This window comes from Clarias gariepinus, chromosome 3 (genome assembly GCF_024256425.1).
Source record: "Clarias gariepinus isolate MV-2021 ecotype Netherlands chromosome 3, CGAR_prim_01v2, whole genome shotgun sequence".
Lineage (NCBI taxonomy): Eukaryota > Metazoa > Chordata > Actinopteri > Siluriformes > Clariidae > Clarias > Clarias gariepinus.
In genome coordinates, this window is record NC_071102.1 from 21,283,110 (window position 1) to 21,310,566 (window position 27,457).

Sequence of the window (27,457 nt, forward strand, 5' to 3'; positions counted from 1 at the left end):
TTGGAGACCATGCTGGAAACGTTGTTAAAGCACCTTGTTAAATATTGTAATGTCTCCCCTGGGCAAATAAATCTGATGGTTAAGTGTCAAGTCAAGGTATACTCAACAAAGAGCATTCAAGTATGTATTCCAATTTTATTTGTGAGAATATATTAATTTGCTAAGGGGACAGTATATTCTCAGTCTTACTTAAGTCATATAGGAATGAAATAAAAAAGTGTATTAGCTAGGAGTGTTGAAATAAATCAGTCAGAAAGTAACAACAGAGCATAGAACTGTATATTTCAATAAATATTTAAAAAGAAATATTTAAAGAAAAGTGTTTATGTGACAGAAATTGCTGGATGATGCTCATGTTGTCTTTTAATGTGATGCATTTGATATCACACTGAACCTTCTAGCCTACTATTTTATTAGCATGTAATGCATTCCTTTTTTTTGTATTTGATGTATTGTCTGCCTGTACTGTTTTATGTTGCACCATATGGATAGGACGACAATAAAAGTGATTTATACCTGATGTATGAGTCATATTTCAAATACAGCCTGGGAGCTTTGACTTCAATTAATATCAATAATTTTCACTTTTGCATAATGAATTTAAACCGCTCATGTCACATTTTGGTGTATTTTCTTTATTACTTCTTGCTAGGATTGTTTACCTGGAATAGATGGCATTGGCGTTTGATATCAGAGATCGCAACAAATTCTCTGAACAAATCTCAACAAAACAAAACAAAGATTAGAATTGGATTTGGAAAATGAATGTATTATAGAGTATGGCTGCCTCGTACCTCCAGATTTGGGTGTTTGAATCTTGCCTCTCGTCTGTGCGTGTGAAGTTTGCATGTTCTCCTTGTATTTTGTAGATTTCCTCCACTTTCCAAAGACATGCATTGTGAGGTGATTGGCATTTTCAAATTACCCATAGTGATTGGGTATGTGTGCTTGTACCATGCGATGAATTGGCACCCCATCCAGGGTGTCCCCTGACTTGTGCATGATTGGAATGGCAACTACAGTATGCTCTATAACACATTTATTTTCCTAATCCAATTTTTATATTTGCTTTGTTTTGTTTTGTTCTCATCAGTGGCCTCACAGGAACTCCTTTAATTGATGATTAATCATTAAGTCATTCTTTATTTGCATGACAATATATTGCCCACTGCACCACTTGCCCATTCCAGGAACCTGACTGAAAGTTATTGCTACATCCCATGTACAGTCCCGAGCTGCTCCAAGGGATTTCCACATGTTTGGGCCATTATAGGAGTTCCTGGGAGGCCAGTGTTTCAGACATCAATCAGGTATTCTAGTCATGGCTCTAAAACTCTGTGATAGGTTTATTAGTGTAGCTGGGAATTATATAAATAAGTTAACAATTGTATGCACCTCATAATTAATTTTGATTTAAATATAAAGTGACTTTATTTGTTAGCTCTAAACATGTCTATTAGATGCATTATATTATGTGGCATAGTGGTAAGCACTGTTGCCTTGTACCTCCAGGGATTCCTCCCTCAGGGTCTGTGAAGTTTGCATGTTCTCCCCCTGCTTGGCGGGTTTCCTCCTGGTATGCTGGCTTCTTCCCACAGTCCAAAGACATGCACACTAGGTTAATTGGTGTCCCTAAGTTGCCCGTAGTGTGTAAATGCACGTGTGAGTGTTCAGAATAAGAACCAGGTTTTATTCGGCAAGTATGTTGACAGACACAAGAAACTTGATTCCGATGTTTGTGGCTCTCAGAATACAGACCAACATAAAACACTGTACATTTGTTGCAGACAAAACACTATACACAGGAATTAGACAACATTACGTCCTACCAAGGTCGTGAAATGGGAATAAGTACAAATGTCACCATTTGCCTCCTAGTTGTATCTACAGAGGTTCCTAGATGGATGAATTATGTTTATTATTATTTAATAGGAGTGAAAGGACTTATCTGTGAAATAATAATTAAGGTTTTAGCATCTTTATTAGTATTCTTAATGGAAAGAAATTTGTATCATGTGATCTTTTTTTTTTAATGTACAGAAACTGATTTAAAAATATTTGTTTAGTTATAAAACTGAATGTGTTATTTTCTCTTTCCTTCTCTCTCAATGGCACTGTCTAAACCGGTTACAGATCACGTGACCTGGAAGACTCTGTCTGCGACCTCACTTCCGGTGACGTCAGAAAAGCGCGCCGGTGTGCTGAAGTTTTGCTGTGTAATTTCTTTCAGTGTCCATTCAATACCGGTGTAGCTGAAATTAAATATAGTTTGTTCTACTTTTTTCCTTCCAAGATGGAGTATTTGGTTGGTATTCAGGGTCCGGACTTTGTCTTGGTTGCGGCTGATAACGTGGCTGCCAGCAGCATTATCAAAATGAAACACGGTAAAGATTTGACAACTCACGAATCTTAGCATAGTTTAGCTTAGCTTAGCCTAGCTTAGCTCGCAATCTTAGCGGGGTTGTTAACAGACGCACAGCTACAGTTAGCATAGCCACGCAGCTCCCCGGTTAGCTATTATGCAGCTAGTTAATAGTTGTTGGATTTCTTTATTAATTAATCTAGTTAGTTTTTTTGTATTTAGAACTCTTATTTACAACGTAATCACAAATAACTATGGAAATTCTTTGTAGTAGCCTGTGCTAGTTAATGCTAACGGGTTAGCCAGGCGCTTGTGTGCGGAGACGAGATTTCTTGCAGTTCAAAGTTAGTGAATTATTTAACATACTGTACTAAAGAGCATTTGTTATAAAGTATGGAAGTTGAGAATAAATCTATTTCTACGGTTTTAATTTGTCCAGCTGTAAATATCTAGACCGGCTAGTCTTAGTAGATGAGTTTGCGAAATCCGTTTAGAAAGTGAAAGTGAAAACTCTTTCCCTTGTTAGTCCTCATTAATCAAGAATATTCATGAATTAATATCTTTGCCTATTATTCATTGGCCAAATTAAGTTTTAGTCCTGTGATGATAAAATTATAATAGCTATTTTGCAGGTTTATCTTGTAGCTTTATATTATACAAGGTTAATGCTTTTGTGTTTCTGTCTATCTCTCTTTGTTTCTGTGTCTTTGTGTAAGGAAGTTAAACCTAATATGCAATGTGTTTATTTCAGACTATGACAAAATGTTTAAACTGAGTGAGAAGATTCTGCTGCTGTGTGTCGGGGAGTCTGGAGACACGGTACAGTTTGCAGAATACATTCAGAAAAATGTCCAGCTCTACAAAATGAGGAATGGTACGTATCGTTGTGTTCGTGCATACTTAGTTATTTACTTACATAAACGTCTCTGTAATACTGTTAGTCGTGTTTTACATGTACCAATATATTAACCGAGTAAGTACTACCAAGGGCTGTGTGAATCACCTCGATATCATCTTGTTTAGGGTTCTCCGATCGATTGGTCACAGGTCGGTTGGCTCTCAACTGGCCGATTACATAAACCGATATTATCGTGATGACTCAAAATACATGATTCCACAGCCATAAGAAGATGCCACCACGGTTCTGGGAATATAATTTTACAAGATGTAAAATTTGCAATATATAAAGTTTTTATCTAAAAGAAAACCATGATCACATGCCCAAAAACTTTTCCGTATTTGCTGGTTAACAACACAGTATGAATAATTTAACTATGAAAAGTCATCTGCAAATAATTATCTGCTAAGTCTTGTAAGTCAGCCCTTACTCAATCACTTGTAGCAGAAACCTTTAAAAAGGTAGAGCCTTACCTCACCACTCCACACATTCGGGTTGACAGTGAGCGACTATTCAGCATGGCTGCCAACATTCTGGATAATAAGAGGAATAGATGGTCTCTTAAAAATGCAGAAATGCTGATAAGTGTGAAGAAAAATCTTGTCCTTGCTGCTTAGTAAGATTAGTTATGATTAGATTAGATTAACTCGCCAATACAAAGTGACTGTATATTTATAATCTTCTTCATGCTTCATCATTGGGATTTGATAAGATCAGGTGTTCACATACTTTTGGCTGTATACAGATGTTACTTTAAAAAAAGAAAGTATACAGATTTCTACAGATTGTGTAAACTTAACATCTTTGTTTAGTTTCACAGGATAAGCATCATGTGTTTATATTGTGTTGTTTTTATATCTTTACTGACATTTATGCTAAGTTTTGTCCTCTGTATATCTTTCAGGATATGAACTCAGTCCAGCGGCTGCTGCAAACTTCACCAGGAAGAACCTAGCGGATTACCTGCGTAGTAGGGTGTGTATATATGTTTTTGTCTAGGTTTGTTTCTACCATCGCTAAGTTTAAAACTTGGTGAATGAAGCATTAGGTCTATCCACTGAACTTCAGCCTGCCTGCTGATCGGCTTGGACACGGTGGCCGACTGGGAGAGATCTCTACACACACTAGATGGTGGGGGGTTGTTTGATTCAGTTAAGAACCGCAATTCATGCATCCCCTTATAGACTCCAAATAAATAAAAAGAAATTATAATATAGATGCCCGGTCGTGTGCCCAGTGACGGGAATTATCTAGTTTTCAGCTTGAGCAGCCACAGAGATAACTGATTCTGTACTGAGTGCACAAGCTTCTAAGTGGCACAACAAACACATTTTTATTGTGTCGCGTTATCAGAAGTTGTCTGCATTAAAAGCTTCTGATCTACCCTTTTCTCCAAAACCCACTCATTACACATGCTTATACCAGTCTAAAAACACCACGAGCAAAAATCAGTCTTGAAATCATGAGCATTGGAAACTCCACATCCTCAGGGCTGCTCAACCTGCTGTTTGTGGTCAGGTCACCTTTTAAGGCATTTGAAGTGGTAAAATTGTATTAAATTTTTTCCCCCCTAAATCAAGTAGTATAGCTTGATGGTGTCCATGCATTCGTGAAAAATTGATAAGTACATTAGTGTAGCAGCGGATTATATAGAGAAATAAAAGGAGTTTTTACTCTCAGAACTGTGTTCTGTTATTCTGTACAATCAAAAGTCCCAGTTTGACTTAAACACTCCTTGTATTTCTAAGCACCAAGTTCAGCCTTTATTCGTCATTTTCGCGTGTCCCAGCTTCTTGTTAGTAGACTGGTGTCAGAGCGCAGGGTCAGCCATTATATGGCCTTGCTCAAGAGAGCTGGGGCTCGAATTGCAGACTTTCGATCAGTAACTCATAGTCTGATTTGTGTTAGTATCCTACCACCTAAACAATGTTAGTTGAACTTATGAACAACTTGGTCTTACAAACAAGCTCTCAGAACCAAACTGTGTACGTAGGAACTTACTGTAGGTCTAAGGTTGTTATTAAATAGTGTGTTAATAACACTACTCCTGCTGCTCATAATAATTCAGAGCAAATCTTTTCTCTTAGAAATATGTTCAGTGCTTTATTTGACAACATTTTGTTTATTTTAATGTTGTATCAGTCACAGCTGCCTGTACAAGCGTAACGTAGGATTACTGTATAGGTGTAGTTTATTAGATGCATCGAGAGCATCGTCAAAAATCACTTCATTGTCTAAATGCACCAGTAAGATCGATAAATCCTGAAGTTTACAATGGCGCTGCTCTAAAGGTGTGAGCATATTTTTTTTTTCCCCCTGCTTTCCTGCCCTCAGAGCGGTGGTATCAGGTTTTTAACACTAAACTAATCTGTAAATCGAGTTCATGCTGCGGTGGCGGACTTGCCTCGTACACCGCTCGCTGTGTCGAGGCTGATCGGAGACAGATGTCAATATGTTATGTGTCTACATTGTGAATATGAGGTGTGATCTAAGTGTCTGTGCTCCTGAGCACCTGAGTGTGTGTGCGCCGTAGTACGAAACTATCCAGATGGGACCATCTTGTCTGAGTATATATATATGTATGTATATATATATATATATATATATATATATATATATATATATATATATGTGTGTGTGGTTCTGTTTGTGTGCATGTATGTTTTTTTTGCATGTGTGTGTGTGCGTTTGTTCATTCGTGCACCCATCTGTGTCAGCGGCCTGTCTACACCCCGGCCCTGTTGTCTGCTAGTTTTCGTGTTAATTTGTTAGGAAGAGTAGCTGCTGCTTGTCACAATAGCAGAAGGGAGAAAATAATTACAAAAAACAATTAGAGCATTTGTTGCAGGAGGGGCTGCAGAGCGAGAGCGAGCCCGTGGGGGGAAGCGGGAGCCCTCGGGGGGCATCGGGCATCGTTCCCAAATCAACATGCTTCAGCTGCAGCACATCTAGTGCATGTTTAAAGAAAAGCCTTCACTGGCTGCCTACCAGACTTTCCTCAGAGGATTCGTTTTAGCGCGCTGGTCTCAAAGGCTGGGTGTGGTTAGGCAATGAGCATAGTGGAAAAACAATTATAATTATTTTTTTTAATTCCTAATGCATACATCTTGTCCTTTCGGTTTTTAACCCTGAATCGCTTTAAAGTTTAATTTTCATGTGTAAAGATACGATAACAGCGAGCACTCTTATTGCTCTAAAGTTTAATCCTGAAAGCATCTCTAATTTATTATCGAAACTTCAGTGTTAAAAGAAAGATGTAATACAACATTTGAAATGATTCTTTGGTCTCTAGACTGTTGTGTCTAAAGGGAGTTAGAGAGTGTATGGTGTGTGTGTGTGTGCGCTGTATGGACCGAGATTTAGGAGGGATTAAACAAAAAATAAACGGCAGGGAACTCTTGGAGTCTACCTGCTTCTTCAGAGGTAGCTATTATTATTTATTTATTAGAGAAATAAATAAATTGGTGTGATGTTGGGTCACATGGTTGACCCAAGGTTACCTTGTTTGTTTCTGAGGTTTTTCATTACAACCTATTCTCTGTCTACAGGCTTAGGTTCTTATGACTGTTATCATCATATATGGTAAAAAAAAAATTGGTTATGTGATTTAAAAGTAGAACTATAATGTACTACACTATATGTAAAATAACTATAAAACACTGTTAAAGAAAAAAGCTTTTAGAGCTGCTTTTTAGTTTTTAGAAAAAACATTATGTAATTTGGATGCACTATTCAGAAACATTTATGTAGTTTACAAGTTACTTAAAATTTCTACCATGAAATACAAAAAGGAATCTTGATGCTAAAAAACAAATGTATATATTTGGAATAAAATTCCCAAATAATGTTTAACAAAATAACTTGGGGAAAATTATTGTTACACGTGGAAATTAAACGCCCGCCCTAGGACGTTTGTTATAAACAAGATACAGATTTGCAGAACTGATCGTTCAGGTATGCTAAAAAAGACAATAGACAACGGTAAGCCTTTCAAATCTACTCGCGAGTATGGCTTGGCATCTTTTGACTTCCTGAAATATTGCCTGGTCCCTCGACACAAATAATCGCAAACGCGTTTTATGTTGTACTTTGGCACAGCCGTACTTTTTGAAAAGAAAAAACGAAAGACGCCAGGACAGAGGAAGAGAAGGTTTGCCTTAGGGCTGTCTGAGAGTGTGGAGGAACGCTGGAACACAGACAGGGAAAAAAAAGGAGGTGGAAGAGAAACATCTCTATCTTGGCTGTCCCCAAGCCCGAGTATCCGTGTCAAGCCGCGTAGCCTAGAGCGCTGCCGTCGAGCCGCCTTCGTACGCTCAGGCGCTAATATTCAACGTTATGTTCTCTCGGGTGAGGTGAGAGAATCAGTGTTGTGTTAAGAACTCAGGTGGGGTGTGTATGAAACAGGTGTCGAGTTAAGAGAGAGCGGATGGAGATAGCACCCCTGGGAGCTCGGGCGTTCCCCTGCCTGGTCTCTCCAACAACCTGGGCTCGAAAAGCCCGTGTCTTCAGGGATGCTTGGATCACAGCCAGGTTTCTTTAACACTCACCAAAAAAAAAAAAACATGCCCCTGAGAGCGTCAAAGCCAAGGCCCAAATCAGACCGCGGGCTTTTAAGACGATACAATGTGTACCTCCAGCATCTGAGCTCCATCCTAGATGGCAGAAAGCCAGATGCTGTCTCCTCCCGCACCGCAATGAAGTCAGGAACCAGGTGAGTTATTATTAATGTAGTTGGACACCGGTGTTTTTTTTTTGTTTTTTTTTTTTTAAGAAAAAAAAGGAGCTCGAAGCAGTTGTAAAAAGAAGGGTAGGTGTAAAGGAACAGAAGTAGAAGATGGCGAGGCAAGTAGGAAGGAAAGAGACTAAAGGAAGTTTTAATGAGATCTGGCGCAGCTCCAGGGCGTCAGAGCGAAGGTGGGAGGCTCGGAGAGGGGAGAAGGAAAGAGGAGAAAAGGAAAGGTGGTGAGGCGCTCCGAGCAGCGGGGGTGCTGTCATCCAGCAGATGTCACACTGCCAGTGACACCAACGACCCCCCAGACCGCTTAACACATCCCCCCCCCACCACCACACACACTCTACCTTGCTTGTTCTCCCATTTTGGCTTTTCACACCCTCCCCTTTCTCTTTCTCAGACACTGGTTTTGATGTTGATGATGCTACTTCAGTCCTGAGTTTTTTTTTGTTGATTGAGTTTAAAACCGAACTTGTTAATTAAAAACAGTGTGTTAAGATCGTAGCGAGAACGCCGAAGATATAACTGTAACCTCTTTCTTAAGGCACCTCATATGCTTTTAATGAGAATCCCTGTATATATTTGTCGCTCTTTCTTGATTATGAAGAGATCTCTCTCACTTTTCTCTCTTTTTCACTTTTCTCTCTATAGACTCCGTATCATGTGAACCTCCTTTTGGCTGGTTACGATGAGAGCGATGGGCCCGCGCTGTACTACATGGACTACCTGTCATCGCTGGCTAAAGCCCCCTTCGCTGCACACGGATACGGGGCTTTCCTCACCCTGTCCATCATGGACAGATACTACAGGCCAGGTGATGCCCCTCTCCCCTCTGGTGTTCTCTTTTATTCCATGTAGGAGTTTTCCTGGTGTTACATCACAACAAAAATAAGAAACCAAGTAAAAGGACGTCATTTTTTAAAAAATTTATTTATTTTTTGTCTGAATCCATAGGCAAAAAGAAATGGTAGAAATTAGTCGGCCTCACTGGTTTTAAATTCAAATTTTTGTCTTATACACAGTACAATATGCAGTGAAATGCTTAGACGACTGCCCGTGACCTTAAAATAAAAGACTGTTAATAGGAAATAAAAATGAAAAAGAAATTGAAGGTAAATGTAACTAAGAAGAATAAAATAACTGTATAGTACAAAATATACAATTTTAAACAATTTATGAAAAATAAAAAAACAGCTGTAGTTTTAATCAATCAGTCCGGTAGTATGATGATCGAAAATGCCCACTCGCGATTTAAAGGTGCAGTTTAATGAAAGGATAATGTTGAACCAAAACACCAAACTTGTTTCTTCTTATTTTTATGCTTTATATTTGCTTTATAGTTGTATAAACGTCACTTTGTTGGACTTGCGAATGAATCCAACTTACAAACATGCTCTTGGAACGGAACTCGTTTGTAAGTCGGGGACTTACTGTAAGTGAAAATTTATAGCTTTAACAGTTTGTCCCTATTGAGTAACTCCGAGGCAGAATTGCTTAAAGTGCAATCTGCCCTTTCTTGGTACACTTACCAGTTGGGTCCGACACACTCGCTGCCCAGGAGACAGAACTAAACCTTTGTTGTTGCTCTGTGTGCAGATCTGACACGTGAAGAAGCAGTAGATCTCCTGAAGAAGTGTCTAGAAGAAGTAAGCTCTCGCTCACTCACTCACTTTAACTCTTCTCTCTGTCATGTCTCGTTTCCTCCATCGTTTATGTCAGCCTTCTCTTGTACTTCTGTTTCTGATGGTATGAATTTTAGCGCTAGTTAATGAAGTCAAATTAAGTTGTGTATATCGTTTAAATAATTTAAGCCATTTTTCAGTGATTATTAACTTTCCCCCTTATCTAAAAACTAATGTGTGGTGATGATTTTCTGTTTTATAGCTCAGCAAGCGCTTTATCCTGAACCTGCCGTCTTTCACCGTTCGCCTCATCGACAAGGATGGCATTCACGACCTGGAGAAGGTTAATGTGGGGGCAAAGTGACAGTCTACTGTGACATCTTCACACCATTTCTTTTTTGTACTGCATATCTAATTCTTTATGTTCTAATAAATCTTCAGTCATGTTAAGTATTTTTTGTTTTGATTGTTTTTGTTGAAAGCAATGTTTCTGGTTTTACTTGTACGTTGTGACAATTAACAGGAAGTAATAAGAATCCATTTTTAGCACTTAAGCACCACATAAGGAGTAGAATTGGTAGTTGTTTTAATTTTAAGATGTAAATGGTCAGCACTGTCCCCTCGCACCTCAAGGGTTAAGGGTCGTTGTGCGGGGAATGTCCATGCTCCTAGTTTGCTTGGTGAGTTTCTTCCCTCAGTACAAAGAAATGCAGAGTAGGCTAATTGCCAATTAGTGTGTATACTTGTGTGCCCTGCCATGAGCTGGCACCCTGTTCGAGGTATACCCCACCGTGTACACCGAATCCCCTGGGCTAGACTCCAGGCCTTCTGTGACCAAGTACAGATGATGCAATGATAGAGTTATAAGGTATATGGACGTGTATGAACTGTTTGGGGCAAAAAAGTATTTAGTCAGCCACCAATTGTGCAAGTTCTCCCACTTAAAAAGATGAGAGAGGCCTGTAATTTTTATCATAGGTATACCTCAACTATGAGAGACAAAATAAGGACAACCTTAAACAGTCACACTCCAAATTCCACTATGGCCAAGACCAAAGAGCTCTTAAAGGACACCAGAAACAAAATTGTAGACCTGCACCAGGCTGGGAAGACTAAATCTGCAATAGGTAAGCAGCTTGGTGTGAAGAAATCAACTGTGGGAGCAATTATTAGAAAATGAAAGGCATGCAAGACCACTGATAATCTCCCTCGATTTGGGGCTCCATGCAAGATCTCACCTCGTGGGGTCAAAAAATCACAAGAACTGTGAGAAAAAAATCCCAGAACCACACGGGGACCTAGTGAATGACCTGCAGAGAGCTGGGACCAAAGTAACAAAGGCTACCATCAGTAACACACTGCGCCGCCAGGGACTTAAATCCTGCAGTGCCAGACGTGTCCCCCTGCTTAAGCCAGTACATGTCCAGGCCCGACTGAAGTTTGCTAGAGAGCATTTGGATGATCCAGAAGAGGATTGGGAGAATGTCAGATGAAACCAAAATAGAACTTTGTGTTTGGAGGAGAAAGAATGCTGAGTTGTATCCAAAGAACACCAAACCTACTGTAAAGCATGGGGGTGAAAACATCATGCTTTGGGGCTGTTTTTCTGCAAAGGAACCGGGATGACTGATCCGTGTAAAGGAAAGAATGAATGAGGCCATGTATTGTGAGATTTTAAGTGAAAACTTAAAGTGAAAACTTCCATCAGCAAGGGCACTGAGGATGAAACATGGCTGGGTCTTTCAGCATGACAATGATCCCAAACACACTGTCCGGGCAACGAAGGAGTGGCTTCGTAAAAAGCATTTCAAGGTCCTGGAGTGGCCTAGCCAGTCTCCAGATCTCATCCCCATGAAAAATCTTTAGAGTTGAAAGTCTGTGTTGCCCAGTATGGAGGAATGGGCCAAAATACCAGCAACAGTGTGTGAAAACTTTGTGAAGACTTACAGAAAACATTTGACTTCCGTCATTGGCAACAAAGGGTTTATAACAAAGTATTGAGATGAAATTTTGTTATTGACCAAAAACTTATTTTCCACCATAATTTGCAAATAAATTCTTTAAAAAATCCTACAGTGTGATTTTCTGGATTATTTTCTTATTTTGTCTCTCATAGTTGAGGTATCCCTTAAAAAAAAGGCTCACTAAATACGTTTTTGCCCCACTGTAGTTCAACATGTCTACAAACAGCTTTAAATGCTTAACAGTTTTTAGTTTTTTAATTTAGTTCTTGCAAACAAAAACCATCAGCTCCTTTGGTTACGTTTCTCACACCTGAGGATTAAGCTAAGTTTCAGTCAACTCCAGTATTGAAATCCCAGTTTTGACTTCATCCAACATCTTGAATTAATTTCCTGCATTTTAAAGTGTTAAAATTTACCTGCGACAAAAATAATGAAAGAAATCATAATAATAAAGCACATTTTTTTTAAATGTGCTGCTGTTTCTCACCTTGTGCAGAGAAAGTATTTTTGTTCTCTGCTTTATTTATGAGATCGTATGTGTGTGTGTGTGTGTGGGTGTGCATATCTTCCCTCTGCAGATAGGTGAGATTAATAAACATTAAACAATCCCCTCTGAACATACCCGGAATCTGCAGGGAAGAGGAGCATATGTTCGCCTGCAGGCACAGAGACGCTGAATAGCGTCTCTGTGTATCAGAGAAAAAGAGAGAGAGAGAGAGAGAGAGGATCAGGGAATTGACACTCGGGGCGTGTGAGCTGGTAGGGGGGCAGGTATGGAGGTGTAGTGCCCCTGAGCAGATGAGGAAAGGTAGAGTGGCAGATGGAGTGAGAGAAGGACTGGAGGGGGATTAGCTACTCTGAGATTAGTTACTTGTGCTTGCAATCGTCCTGGAGGTTTCATGCTACCTTCTGGATTACCTGCTGAGAACCTGCAACCTATTGGTGCGATCTGATTTTTAACACTTTAACATCAAAACATTTGGATTGCACTCATGTAATGATGGAGAGGATTACCGAAAATAACTTCTATACAACATCAACTGTGAGCTTGACTTAAACATGCAAATGAATATTTATTACATATACTGTATAAGCAGGACATGAATTCATAAGCAGCGAATGTAAAGATTTCAGCTTTCTTGTGATGAAGCGGAAATTATATTATATATATATAGTTATCGTAATATTGTAAGATTCTTGACGCATCTTCGAATATGATTTGAGTAAAATGTTTGAGGGGGGGAAATTATATAGTAAGAATAGCAAGATTAAATATATATTTAAAAATATACATTTTAAATTGTACCAAAGATAATACGTCAAAGCCAAATAAGAAATTAACACCAGAGGTATGAACCAGACACAATCCATTATTTTGTTTTAATAATATATTACATTTAGCTTGAAATACATTAATAACAGTAATAATAATAATAAGGATAACATGGGTAATAAACATACAGTAGGGAGTACAAAAAGACAATATTTGCATTGCTTTTTAACAAATCCTCCCGTGCGCCCTCTCTAGCTGCCCTTCACACTTCCTGTGGCTCTTTTATTTATTTTATTATTTATTTTTTTCTCAGGACGAGTGCACAGGGGAGCTGTTGTGAATGTCCGCCTCACGATCAGGAAGAGTGAGACACTTATAATTCTCTCTCTCTCTCTCTCTCTCTCTCGAGGACATCACATCCTAATTGCTCCTGTAACACAGAGGTTGAATCAAATCCAGCAGCTGATTCACTCAGATCTGGATATCAAGCACACACACACACACCCACACACATAAATACACACACACAGTCTCTCTCTCTCTTTTTCTTTCTCCCAAGGTCTGGGGAAGAGCTCAGTCTCTGTCTTGATGATGTTGCCAGATATGCTCGACTGCTTCATTTGCAGTGTTTGAGGTCTTTCTCCTGGTGGCCTTTGCCACCTCCTTCGGCTTTGTCCAGCACTTTGACGGCCTCCAGCAGGTAGCTCTGGAAGGCGCAGAGTGCGGCGCAGATGGCTGGCGTGCCGAAGCCATGGGTGAGCAGGCTGAAGTGGGTCAGGCTGCCTTGGACCCCGGGCTCCAGGCACGGCGTGGGCCGACTCGCACCCAGCGGCGACCTGTCCTGGGACATGAGGTCAACAAACTCTTTGCAGATCTCCCTGAGGACAAGAAGAAAATGAAGGTTAGTGCACAAAGCAGGGAAGGGCTTACTAAACCTTTGGGGTCTATACTCTGATCAACCACCCAGGTTTCAGGTTCTCCACCAGAACATCTGGTGGTGTGCTGTAATGTCCGACACCAAGATGTTAGAAGAAGATGCTTTGGGTGCTGTTTGTTGTGGGTGGGAACCTCATGGAGCAGACTTGTTTGTCTAGAGCATCCCATGGATCCTCGCTCAGATTGAAATGAAGGGAATTTGGAGGCAAAGTTTGTAACCACCTTGTACTCTTTGCCTGCTGATCCCCAGAAACAGCAAGCTCTGATACCCCTTTCTAGTGACCAGGGTTGACTTTTATTCAGCTTTTATTTGTGCTACATTGGCTTGTCTGTGGGATCCAAACGGATGGATTGGCCTTTTCTCTCCGCAATCATAAATATATATATATATATATTATGATGTATCTGTTAAATGATTCAACTTGTTGTTCAATGCACAAATGCAGACTTTAAACACAACTGTATAGTATGTAGTAAGTAAGTAAGAGTTTTTGTGTGTGTTTCAGGAGCTATATAACAAGCTATAACTATATAAGTAGCTATATAATAGTCACTCTTTCTTAGTATTAAAATATTTATACAAGTTTTTCTCTTTCATAACATGACTCATGACATCATTAACCATGTGTTTATTGTTGGTTATTATATGTACATTTATGTATTGAGAAAACTGGTGGTTCAAGTTGTCTTTGTTTTGCTGCTTTTTCTGTTCCCCTGTGATGCAGGACTTCAGGGACTTTGTGTTATATACAGCGTAGTAGATCTTTACATATAGAGACAATATGCTACACTGTATGTATGTATGTAAGTATGAACTGAAACGAAGTTTTGCATGACATTCAGATTTTTAAAAAAAGAAATGCATAAATGAATGCCTAACTATCAGTGATTAAATAGTAAATAGATATCTGTATTTAAAATATTAACACTTCTGACCCACATATGCTATTGACTAAGATATGAATAGTTTAAGAAAGCAAGAGAATTTTCACCTTTTCTCTATTTAAGTGGTATGAAGTGTGTAATAAAGCCCTACTCTTAACCTTCAGTCTGAGTGTGCGCATATAACATATATAATATGATCTGCAGAATTTAATTTTTGAATGCAAAAACTATCATACACTTGTTTTTTTTTCCTTGCATGAGTGTATTCTCATATGCAGTGATTATGTCAGTAGTTTATAATATGAAGTTCTGGAGAGGATAACCCTCATCAGCTCGTCAGCTAATGATCACGCTGCCTCAGCTGTGTTGGGAACAGAGTAGTGGATCCTGAGGCCTGGATTTGGATTCGGATTTGCTGCTGTACTGCACAAAATATTTGGATCGTTCCGATGTTAGGATCAGAATGGTAAAAGAGGAAGAACTCGCATCATCAAGGTTCCAAACCTTGAATTAATTGTATTATTGAATATATAATAAATATATAGTACATTTATACAGCATATAGTACATTATGGGAGTACTGGTGATGTTAAAAACCTGAGATAAGACTGGGACTTACTTGGTGGCCAGCAGCATGCTTCGCCGTGTGGGTAGCTGGTCTGGATCGCTCTGCCTGCATAAGTACTCTGCAGTCGCCCTCGCCGGGAACTCCGTCTCACACACGTAGCCAAAGTCCCGCGCCAGGTGCACCGCCTCACCTTAAAGATTGATCATTTAGATTAGACTAAAGCTTGGAATGTAATCAGTGATGTAATTTCTTAGCTGTAGTTAAAAAGTACATTTTTCCTTTAAATTTTATTCTGTCTATTTAATGTCTATATATTTGGTGTGTGTGTACCTTCAACCAAGGCTGTGAGGAGTGTGACGTTAGCTGCCTTGCGGCGTCCGGCGGGGAGGTTGAGACCGATCTTCTCCAGACGCTCACGGAGGCAGCGGCCGCCATTCTTTGACTTTGCTCTGAGGAAGGGGACAAAGAGATGCTTAACACTGCTGACATGCTCTCATTAGCATCTGACCGGTTCACCTCTGTCCAGTTTATAACCTAATTTCCCCCAGATTAACCTTTAATAATCAAGCAAATAACTTTTTTTGTGGTCTTTTTGATGTAATAAGGTAATAGAAGCAAAATGCGAAAGTAAAAAGTGTCGAAGTTAAATCATTAAAGAATATAATGTATATAATGAATTTCTGTACAGCTGGACTAAAATTATCTATTTAAATATAATTAGAGCAATTCAGGAAATTATTGATAGATTTACAAATATTTAAATAACACATGATCGACAAATGGTATTGGACATATTGGACATTTTATTTCAAGTTTTTCTATATTTGTATCATTTTCTCTTATTTCATATTTTATTTCTTTATTTGAATACTCTATTTTAAATTTTAGGACATGTAGAAACCTTTTACTGCATATTATACTGTGTATGGCTGTGTATGTGACAAACACCATTTTAATTTAAATTTATAAAAGTAACACCCTGTTACAGTTGAATGACGTATTTTACTTTAACTGTCCTCACTGATTTGTTTTTAAGTGATGTCCATAACCGTACTCTATCTGGACTAGAAGACTCTTGGCTGTTTAGTAAGATTATCCATATAAACTGTTGTGATTTCATGTGATTTGATTCTATAACCATTTCTTTTTAATATCTGATGATCTCTCAGTGCTGTTCCCCCTCGCTCACCTTCGCAGCACTCCTCCCAGCAACGAGGCGTTGAGACACTCAGGAGGAGACAGCCTCCTCTGGACTTCCCCTACTGTCACCTTGTACTTGGACGTAGAGCTGAGGAGGGACAGACGTCCAGGTACCGAGCAGAAGACCTCAGCAGGGTTGGACACACCACCCAGACCCAGACTATCCTTACCGAATGACAGGACAGACAGAGCCGATCCATTTAGCTTGGACGGGACAGGAACTAGAGAGAGACATTGACAGTGAAAGGAGACATATTAGAATAATTTCAGAGACCTGACTGCATTTTTCCTCATGCTGGTAGGGAAACTATAGAAGGAGGTAATGAAAAGTGGAACACTTGTGCAATAATTTGGTGCATTATTAAAATATTAGATATACTCCAAGATAGCAGTTTCTTGCTAAAAATATGTAGGCTTTAAGGTTTTAAACTCCGTTTCAGTGCTTTTGGAAGATGATGTCAGTCATATGGACTTTTAAATTGACCTCCTGAACTGTCTTTAAATAACTGAATTAGTCTGCACAGTCCTGCATCCTTTAATGGCTACAATCTTTTTCACAGATAGATCAAGCAATGAAAACAAACCGGCATTTAAAACGTACTTTAATTATATTTTTGAAGCCAACAAACAGCAAGAACAATATTGCAAAATAATAACAATAATGAACGTATAAAAATAGATGACATTCCGAGAAATTTAGGGATACATTGAATCATGAAGCACTCTTTGCTTTCTAAAGCAGTTCTCCTTGGAAACTTCTTTTATAGAAAAAAAAAGACCTAGAGGATTCTTAGATGTGACATTTTTTTCTAGCGGTTTAATATGCACCACTCAGTAATGATCCCCCAAAATTCACCTGCTTCTAACTTTGGTTTTGATGGCATACTATATCGGAGCCTGAATTATAAACCATTGTCTTTTTTAAACATGAAGCTATAAAACTTCAAAAATGGCTTCTTTGGATTGACTCTCTAAGGATGCCCTTAAAGAAGGAAGGGTTTCTCTTTTAAAACTATTGAACCTCTTTAAAATGTTAGAACCAGTAACGATGCAAAAAAAAAAAAAAAAAAAAAAAAATATATATATATATATATATAAATATATATATATATATATATATATATATATAATATTTTGAGAATGTATATATAGTGTAAAAGCGGCAAAAAGTGGGGTCCAGAAATGCGCAGAGGTATGTAACATCTGGCCTGGGGGTCTGTCAATTCTATATATTTTTTATTCTGTTATATTGTAGAAGTCTTAACCCATCATTACCAATATATACAATATATTATATTTAGGCTGAAGTTATTGACCTGTTTGACAGATCACTTTTTATGGAATGGGTTTAATCCAAATCTTAAATAACTAAGTCTTTTAGACTTAAACCTAATGTATTTTATTGATGAAAAGTTTAAAACTAAAATCTTTAAACAGCCAACATATTATACTAAACATTTAAATAACAAGCCTAATATTTGATAATAATAAGCCTAATAAGTTATTCAAGTTCATAAAAAAAACGTATGCTGATGGGGTTTTTGGAATTTCTTTTGCATTCAAGAATAGGGCCCTTGGCTGCAAAATTATATTTTATACATGCAGCACGGGTGTACAGTATTTATTCTCTCTTGGTGTTTGTGTGGTGTCCTGTGTGTGCCTCTGTGTCTTACCCTGCTGTGATAGCCAAAATAAGCAGTGTGTGTGTGTGTGTGTGCATGTGTGCATGTCTGTAAGTACTCTACACACCTTCCGTTTATTCATAGGAGCTTTAGAGCTTCTTATCCCCCCAGAGAATCTGCTAAACCCCTGAGAGTGCTCTGTAACCGATCCACAAACGTGTGAGTTAAGATGGCATTTGTGTAAAATACATGATAGCTGCAGAGCTTGGAAACTTCTGAGAGCACATAGAGCCTGAGTGTCTGCATGACCTATAAAAATCCAATTTCTCGGTATTTCAGTGGAAAGATCACACTGTGAATTCTTCATAACTCTTCTTCATCACCCCTCCTCCTCCCCTGAGCTGGTTTCTAATCCCTCTTTTTTCCTCTCATATGACCATGAACAGTTCATTAAGACTTACTGCCTTAAGGGTGAACTGAGCCTTGGATGATTTCTTGACTTCACATGAAACGACACTGCTGAATTATTTTGTGGTGGGGACACACTGTGTGTGTGTGTGTGTGTGTGTGTGTGTGTGTGTGTGTGTGTGTGTGTGTGTGTTCACATGCATGTGTTTTAATCTGTAAATATCTGAGCGTGGAAATCTTATGATTTCTATTTCTACTTATCCTCAACAAAGAACAGTTTCTTACCTTTCTTGATCACAGAATGATCCAAGATTCCCAGAGATGATGTTTCCTCCATGCCCTGTTGAAGAAATTAAGGATTTGAATTAATACATTTGTGCATTCATTACAAAAACAATAAGTAATGTTCTTATTGTTTGAATCTTTTTTTTAATAATATGCAATCTGACTGTCCTATGTGGGTAGAAATTAACTTAATTTAATTAGGTAAAATAAAAAAATTAAATCTGCAAGTCAATGCTGATTATTTATGCTTCAAGGATGAGTTCTCCTTGTTAATTAGACTATAGAAAAACCCAGATAAAGCCACTGGAAAAGCTCAGATTTAATTTAATGTCGACACATTGTTTTTTAATGTGAATACTTAACACTAAAATTATGTTTAGAATAGATAGGAAAGAAAACATTAGTGCAAATAAAAAGTAATCATACGATTGGCTATTTTGAAATATTGCCCAATTCTGTGCGTAATTTATGGATTTGTGGTTATTAATACCTTGTTCCAATAAATATATTGTATTTTTTATTTGCATAATTATAATATAAAGTAGTTCTCAGTCGAAATGCGAGAAACTCGTTTTCCAGTCTGCATTTTTGCTGAGTGTTTTGCAAAATTAAAAACGCGTTCCTGTGTTGCGCATTAAAATAGTCTCACGCGAAACAAAACAAAACAAAACAAAACAAAAAACCTTTTTGTTGACCTGAACTGCTTTAATAAATCGATTGGTTGCGCTCAGTTGTCAAACAGAAAGTCATTGAGAGCAGTTTGATCCTGCACCTGCTCAAAACCACCGACACCGCCGAGTCGGGAAGAGGATTGTACAGCCCTGTGGATGATAAAGCCGACTAAATAAAACCTTTTCCTGTTCATATCGATCTAACCGTCCTATTGTTTATTGTTTACATGTAACAATGTGTAGCTATTTTATCCGGTATGTTTACAAATATACAGAAAACTTTGTTTCTGTTCAATCGCTTTACAAAATAAAAAAAACTATTATTAAATCTATTCACGAGTTCTGGCTCTTTTTAATTTCTGTCCAGTCCATCTAATTCATATTAAAATGTAAATAATTAGTCTGGCACAAATAAATTAATCAGCTACATTGAATTAAAATTAAATTGTGTGCCTATAGTTTTACGCCAAGTCTACACTTATTAAATAATAATAAAAAATCACTATAGCTTTAAACAAATCGAATTTGTTCATTTAATTTAGTGTTTTTTTCGCCTAGAATGTGTAGGGATATGCAATGTGATTATGGAGGTATATGCAGGTTATAAGAGTAATTCTAATTCTGGGAATAATATGTGAATAATTGTGACAGTAATTATAACAATCGTACGTGATTATAATAGCAATTAGGTTGAACTGCGTGCTTAGAGTGATATTAAATGTTATATATTAAATTACATGATTATATGTGGTTTTTTTTTTTTACTTTTTGTGATTATGTAAGAACTGTACGATTATGGGAGTAATGAAAGTAATGTGTGATTAATTATGAGAGTAATTATAGGTGTGATGTGTGATTATGAATGTAATGTGTGATCATAGAAGTAATATGTGATGTTTGGTGATTATTTGAGTAATGTGCGAATAATTGTGAGGTAATTATTAAGGTCGTACGTGATGATAGAATTAATTAGATTGTATTGAGTGGTGTTGTTATGGTAATAATGTGCAATTATGAAAGTATTTCCTGATTTATGATTATGATTATGAAAAAACTGTGTGATTATGGGATAAATTAAAGTAATGTGTGATTAATTATGGGAACGATTATGAATGTTATACGTGATTATAAGAGTAATTACGGGAGTAAAGTTTACTTAAGGGAGAAATATGTTATTATTAGAGTAACGCGTGAATAATTAAAAGCAATTATGAAAATAGTATATGATTATAGGAATAATCAATTTGTATTGTGTGATTAGAGTGGACTTATTATATTGTAATAATATGCGATTATGAAAGTACTGCATGATTATATGAGTTTTATGTGATTATGATTATAAAGGAACTGTGTGATTATGGGAGTAATTAAAGTAATGTGTTATTATATGACTATAGGAGCAATTATGTAAGTAATGTGTAATTACGTTGGTAAAATATGATTATAGAAGTACCGTTTGTTTTGGTATTGATATTGATTATGGGAGTTTTACCTGATTATTAATGTAATGTGTGATTATGGAAGTAATTATAAAAGAACTGTGTGATTATGGAAGTAAAATGTGACCACTGCATATAAAAAGTGAAAGTATTAATCCCAAGTCTTCATTAAGTCTTAATTTTAAACATGAAATATGAAATATGAAAAAATAAATGGAACATTATATCTGAATTTGCTAACCATCACTCACATCATTCATATATTTGATGTTTGTGTAACTTATTTTGTTGGGAATATGTCCAGATGGTGGACTAAACAAAAGTTGCTCATGGGGAATTATAAAGATTTTATAGAAATGAGAGGAATACTTCTGGATTCCGGTGGGATTGGTGGGTGTTCGATTTCCTGCATGATGCACTGAGTGTGTTGTGTGAAGACTTGCCTGCAGATCGTCGGTGCCGTGCTGACCCGCGTGCACACCGAGCGCCGCGTCTCCCAGTGCGCCTGGGCCCGCTCCCTCACCGAGCGCGTGCAGGAGCCGGGGAACCCCGGGGTAGTCCCGCCTGGGCTCGAGGCTCAGCGCGCGGTGCGGCTGCGGTAGGACTCCCGCGTCCTCAGGGTTGCGGCCCCGGGGCGGGTGCCAGGCGGCTTGCTGGTGCTGATGCAGGGAGCTGATGGACTGGTACGGGTCGGCCAGGTGCGGGTATCCTGAGTCCTGAGCCTGCGAGTAGGAGAGCGACGCCTGCGGATACGGAGGAGGGAAGTACGGCGGCTGGAAGTCCGAGGCCGGGGTGTGGCACAGCGGAGGGGCCGTAGAGTAAGCCGACTGATTGAGGGAGCAGAGCTGAGAGAGTCTCGGTGAGGAGCCCGAGAGCCCATCCGCGCGCTCCTAAACAACCAAACAATCACCAGCATCGTCAAGTTTTCTTCAAAATGTTTAAGTACGTGTTCCAATTTGTGTATCCAAAAGAATCCATTAAAAGGTCTGGCTGTGTTAAAAATGCAATTACTATAAATTCTTGCTAAAAAATCCATAATTTTAATGAGAGCATTTAAATGTAATGTCCTAGTTTTTAAGGAAACGCTACAATACACAGGTTACACCTATGACAGGTATAAAGTAATTTCACCTACAGGGTGTCTCGAAAGTCGCTATACATTGTGGAAATGAATAACTTTTATAAAGCACAAAACCTTTGCATGATCTTCGGCATCATCTGCCATTTCTTTGTAAGCACACACAGAGACGTCTCTAACACTCTTGACTGACTCTTTTTTAAACACATCTGGTGTTACGCATGGAATAGCTCTGCTATCCTTTAAACGATCTTTGTGTTATATACATAAGTATGATATCAATATTTTCTTTTTTTTTTGTCAAATGCATTTTCAACGAAAAAAAAAACAATAACTATAGTATCAAATATCAAAAAAGTGTTACAATTTTGGAAGATGATTTCCCCAAAAGTGTTAATTTACCCTAAGGCAACATTGGAGAGTTTCGAGTTGTTTAGTTGTATTTACACTCTTTAGATATCTTTTTTTTTTTTTTAAAGAAAATAAATAATTCTAAAATAATATTAAATAAACAAAATGGCACGTTGGGAGATCCTAATTTGATTTACACACTCTTTACACTTTAAATTTCAGGTCATTTTACAAAACAGCAACAAGATAGAAATACCATCATCATTTGCATTATAATGCAGCAGGTGTTTCAGTGTTTTCAGGTTAAATAAACACGACTTATTGTGCTTTTTTTATGAGAAACGAAATAAGCAAAACCTTCCTCTCATTTTATTTTTAACAATCACAGACCCATAATGAAATAGTGTTAGAGCCCTGCGCAGTAGCTCAGGACGCTTTCAGCCAGAGCCAAATCAATTCTGTCAAAGTAAAATCAATCTTGCGACCTGTGATCTGTGAGCACGGGTTCATTTTGTGATATAAATCATGAACTGTTTCCAAATATCCTCCTGGAACTACCACGCATGCGTTAATTACAGTTAATAATCTCTCTTTAATAACCTACTTTCTCCTGCACACATTTCTGAGTGATTGTCAGTGCGCACAAATGCACAAATGGGTTGGATTATTCCAAAGCTAATATGTTAACCCGATATGAGCGTATTTTCCAACTGAAAACATCTGTACATTAATCCGGCGTAAAAGCTCAGGTCCTCCGTTTTTACGCACATGGCAATAACAAACGCCGTAGAATAGAGCAAATCCAGCGCATCATCTGCACTTTAAGTGATTATATAGCCTAATAGTATATGAAAAAGCATATGCACATCTATAGTTTCTGCTCGACTCACCATCGTTGAGTAGGTGTGCACTAACATGTGGATGCCAAAGTGGGTCGGCGGTGAAAGTTGGCTCTCTGTCCACTTACAGGATCCTCGCAAACGAACAATCAGATGAGTTTACACACTCGTGTACGTGCTAGATCCATACAGACAGGCCTGTGTTTGTCAGAAGTGTCGGTGTTATGAGTGCTCTTTGCGTGTGTGTGTGTGTGTGTGTGTGTGTGTGTTCGTGCGCAAATGTTCAGCTCTCCAGGACTGTGCGCAGTGTGCGCTCTTATAGCTTCACCACAGCTGGGTGTACTATACGGGGGAGGGGTCGTGTGGACCACCTTAAAGGGACATTTATGCATTTTTTAAACTGATAATTTACTAATTATGCATTAAACGGATTAAGATTTTAAGACTAGTAAATGTTATTCCATTTAAAAGCAAGTGAAATAAAGGATGTTAGGTATTCTTCTCTTTATATAGATGCATGATCATAAATAGGCACAAATTATATATTAAAAAGTGCCAATGCTATAACCTTTATAATAACATCACATATATAAAAGTTATGATAATTTTAAAGGGTGTCCCAAAAGTCACAAAACTTAGAGGGAAATAATATATTTTTAAACTAAAATGCGTCCCATGAAACATTTTAATATTTTGTAATATTCTACATTTTTTATTCAGATTTCAGAGAGTGTTAATTTGTCTTATACTGTAAGCTGAAACTTTTGGAAAACCCTATGTTTGTCTTGACAAATGCATGGTACTATTCCCCCGTTTCCTTGGACACTTGATCAACACAGATGTATCAATAAGGCTATGATGGAATGAGCTGGCTGCTTGCTTACCTGTGCGCAATAGGGATCCGTCTTGGTGCGGGATTTCCACAGCATCTTGTTTACGCTTTAAAGCTCTTGGATGCGATGCTGGAGTCGGTGAAGGTTTTTAAAGCTGCAGGTTGAGCAGTGTGTGTGTGTGTGTGTGTGTGTGTGTGTCTGAGAGAGAGCGTGTGTGTGAGAAAAGAAAGGCGACACTCAGGACTTTTATGAACACAAAGAGAGACGGGACACGGAAAGGGGCGGGGGATGGGTTAGAGTGACATGGGGTGAAAAAGTGGGGACACAATGAACACCTGCTTAAACCATGGGATGTGTCCTAAATCACACGGCCTATAGTACAGGACTAACTAGTGGGCGGATTTTTCTGCGATTGTTATCATTGTTTATTTTTCTAATGCAAATAAAAATATTACACAATTTCTTCTTGACATGTTATTTATTAAAAGAAAGTTGTGTGTAGGTTAGTTTGGGGGAAACTGATGTATTTAAGATTGTTTGTCTGTATTTCAGCTAGGTCATATGATCATGTTTATGATCTAAAAGAGAGAGATGCTGCCATTTCGGTGTGCTCACTAACTTTGCAGCTCAGTCTAAGGCAAGTCTATCAAACTTAATAGATTTCAAAATCACATCTACGTTAACACAAGGATTTGTGCAGTGGTCATAGGCTCAGTGGTTAAATATCTAGTTTATTGATCAGAGAGTCAAATGTTCAAGCCCCAGCATCCCTGATTGGGCCTTTGATGAAGGCCCTTAACCCCTGGCTGACCTTATGTTCTGAATCCAGGTAACAATCTGAATATACACTATAAAAAAGTATTAGGCCAAACCAGCAATTCCATATAAAAACTTCAATATGGAGTTGGTCACCCTTTTGCCAGTATAACATCTTTCAATCTTCTTGGAAGGCAATTCACAAGATGTTGAAGTGTTTCTGTAAGAATTCATGCCCATTCATTTTGAGGTCAGGCACTGATGTTGGATGAGAAGGCCTGGCTCACAATCTCCATTACAGTTCATCCCACAGCTGCTCGATGGGGTTGAGGTCAGGGCTCTGTGTTTGGGCCAGTCAAGTTCTTCAACACCAAACTCGTCAAACCATGTCCTTATAGTTCTCGCTTTGTGCACTGGGGGAGTCATGTTGGAATAGAAAAGGACCTTTGCCAAACTGTTGGCACAAAATTGCATAAAAGTATAGTATTAAGATCGCCCTTTACTGAGGATAAGGGACCTGATTGACTGAAACAGCTGAATTCAATAATTACAGTAACAGGTTTGGACAAATACTTTTGTCCATATAATCTATCCAAAAAAAAAAAACCCACATTATTTATTCACTATAACTAAATGTAAATTATAACTATAAAATGTAAAAAATTAAAAAGCGTAAAAAATGGTAACATGACTGGCAGCAGTGGCTGCCAAACAAAAACCGTAAAATTAAGGTAAAATTTAAACACCATTATTTGTAAAGTTTTTTCCTAAATTTATACGATTAAACACCTTCATTAAACTAAAAGCACTAGAAGTTTAGCAGTAAAATAGTTATTTTACTTTTTTTCTTCAGATTTATACGATTAAACATCCTTATTAAAGCAACAGCACTAGAAGTTTAGCACATAAAACACCATTATTTTACAGATTTTTGCTAAATTTATAGAATTAAAGACCTTTAATAAAATAACAGCACTATAAGTTTAGCTGTAAAACACCATTATTTTACATATTTTTCCAAAATTTATACGATTAAACATCTACGCTAAAACAGCACTTGATGTGTAGCAGCAAAATGTTTTTATTTTACAGTTTTTTAAAAAATTATTACAATAAACACCCTCAATAAAGCAAAAGTATTAGACATTTAGCAGGGAAACACTGTTTATTATTATTAAAAAATTTTTTTTTTACAGATTCTTCCTAAATTAAAGATCAAACACCTTCAAATAAAGCAATAACACAAAAAACTCTGTTATTTCACAAATTTTTCATAAATTCCTATAAACACACATGTTCAATAAAGTGTTAACACAAACTCAAGATTATAATAATTGTAAAATAGCCAGTAGAACTGTGACACAGTATAGTACAAGTATGATGCAAAATACAATAAAAAAGTTCAGTTTTATAGCATTACAGTAAAATTTTTAAATGAAAAACAAAATAAAATATTTAGACTGTTGTGCTATAACAGTGGAACATTACTCTCTTACAAACTTAAACATTGCAGCTACATATACTTAGAAGTTTTCAACATATTGATTTCTATGGAATTAGAACAAGATGTGTCAATATGTATACTATATTATAATTGTGAGAATATTTAGATAAATATACATTTATTTTGACTGAAGTATTGACATTAATTTAGTGAATGGAATGAGTCGTTTAAGTACAAATACACAATGTTTGTGAAACTTTACATTTTGGAGAGTAAAAGCAGCTGTTAATGTAACATAATTCATCTATCTGCCCCTGTCAGGCTAACAGTGTCAGACACTAATACTTATACTGCAGTTAGGTTTCAGAGTACAGTACACACACTGACTCTCTCTCGAAACTCTTAATGCTGCTCATCCAATCAGAAATAATATAAGAATGTTCCCACCTCCAGTTTCTGATTGGCTTTGACAGGTAATGCAGAGAGTTCCTGAAGTTTTCACTAATGTTTATGGTACAAAAATAACACCACACCCCACATACAAGCAAAATATCAAAGTGTAACTTAAAGCTCTGCTTTAAAACAGCTACACAGCAAATACATTATCTCTGTGTCAGAATATTCAGGCCTGCATTAAGAAAGCTGATGGCTAGATTGCCATGGTGATATTTCAGAACAAATGTCTTCAAAACAAACAAAAAGTAGGCTATTTGTGGCGTTTATAACGTGTGCATGGGTGCCGCACTATATCAGAGTATCAGTCTCCTACAGTACATTCTCATCACATTCTTTGAAGGCATTAAGGCGATACTATAGTCTACATGTAAGGGTGGGGCTTCTGCTGCCTTACCTCTGCCACTTACTGTGGATAATCTTTTAAAAAGTCGTGAAAAAATGCTAAAGTTGCATCTAAAACTTGAATGTCAAAGTATTATAACACTAATATGATTTACCTTAAAATTACAAAGAAAAACACATTTTTAGTATGGACATAACCCAATTTAATTACAATGTATTATTTACAATAACAAAAAAAACCAGTAAAAATAATATGGTATTTTTACTGTTAAAAATAAATTTTTCAGTATTGAAATAATACTTAAAAACACAGTCGACTTAATAATTTACAGATATTGTAATGTCTGTAATTTTACAGAGATTTGTATTTAGTTACAAAAACTACTCTAAAGTTTTAAAGTTATTTTCTGTAAAATTAGGACTTTTTTTTTACAGTATAGCTTATACCTGGGCTGATTGAAGTCTACTGCATCCTTCTTTAATTTTAAACTGC

At 37.5% G+C, this 27,457-nt stretch overlaps 2 protein-coding genes across 3 annotated transcripts; one reads left to right on the plus strand and one right to left on the minus strand.

Moving 5' to 3' along the window:
* The first annotated feature begins 2,170 nt into the window (after positions 1-2,170).
* On the plus strand, positions 2,171-10,067 carry psmb2 (proteasome 20S subunit beta 2). Its single transcript, XM_053493453.1, has 6 exons — positions 2,171-2,384; positions 3,114-3,236; positions 4,165-4,235; positions 8,644-8,806; positions 9,589-9,638; positions 9,877-10,067. The coding sequence occupies exons 1-6, from the start codon at positions 2,294-2,296 to the stop codon at positions 9,976-9,978; spliced, it is 600 nt and encodes a 199-aa protein (XP_053349428.1). The 5' UTR covers positions 2,171-2,293; the 3' UTR covers positions 9,979-10,067.
* Positions 10,068-13,375: 3,308 nt separating this feature from the next.
* Positions 13,376-24,145, minus strand: tfap2e (transcription factor AP-2 epsilon). Of its 2 annotated transcripts, none has more exons than XM_053492710.1 (7): positions 24,018-24,145; positions 21,309-21,755; positions 18,756-18,810; positions 16,430-16,661; positions 15,571-15,689; positions 15,292-15,430; positions 13,376-13,729 (listed from the first exon to the last, which is right to left on the minus strand). In XM_053492710.1, exons 1-7 carry the CDS (start codon positions 24,060-24,062, stop codon positions 13,468-13,470), a joined length of 1,299 nt encoding a protein of 432 aa, XP_053348685.1. In that variant the 5' UTR covers positions 24,063-24,145; the 3' UTR covers positions 13,376-13,467. The 2 variants fall into 2 exon arrangements, with proteins under 2 accessions (XP_053348685.1, XP_053348686.1); XM_053492711.1 differs by lacking the exon at positions 24,018-24,145 and adding an exon at positions 23,185-23,360.
* Positions 24,146-27,457: the final 3,312 nt, after the last annotated feature.

Coding starts and splice junctions, on each gene's coding strand:
- psmb2 (XM_053493453.1), top strand. CDS start 2,294: ATGGAGTATTTGGTTGGTATTCAGGGTCCGGACTTTGTCTTGGTTGCG. Junction 4,236..8,643: donor CGGATTACCTGCGTAGTAGG/GTGTGTATATAT, acceptor TTCTCTCTATAG/ACTCCGTATCATGTGAACCT. Junction 8,807..9,588: donor GGACAGATACTACAGGCCAG/GTGATGCCCCTC, acceptor CTCTGTGTGCAG/ATCTGACACGTGAAGAAGCA.
- tfap2e (XM_053492710.1), bottom strand. CDS start 24,062: ATGCTGTGGAAATCCCGCACCAAGACGGATCCCTATTGCGCACAG. Junction 21,756..24,017: donor CGGATCCCTATTGCGCACAG/GTAAGCAAGCAG, acceptor TTGGTTGTTTAG/GAGCGCGCGGATGGGCTCTC. Junction 15,690..16,429: donor CTGGGAGGAGTGCTGCGAAG/GTGAGCGAGGGG, acceptor CCCCTTCCTCAG/AGCAAAGTCAAAGAATGGCG.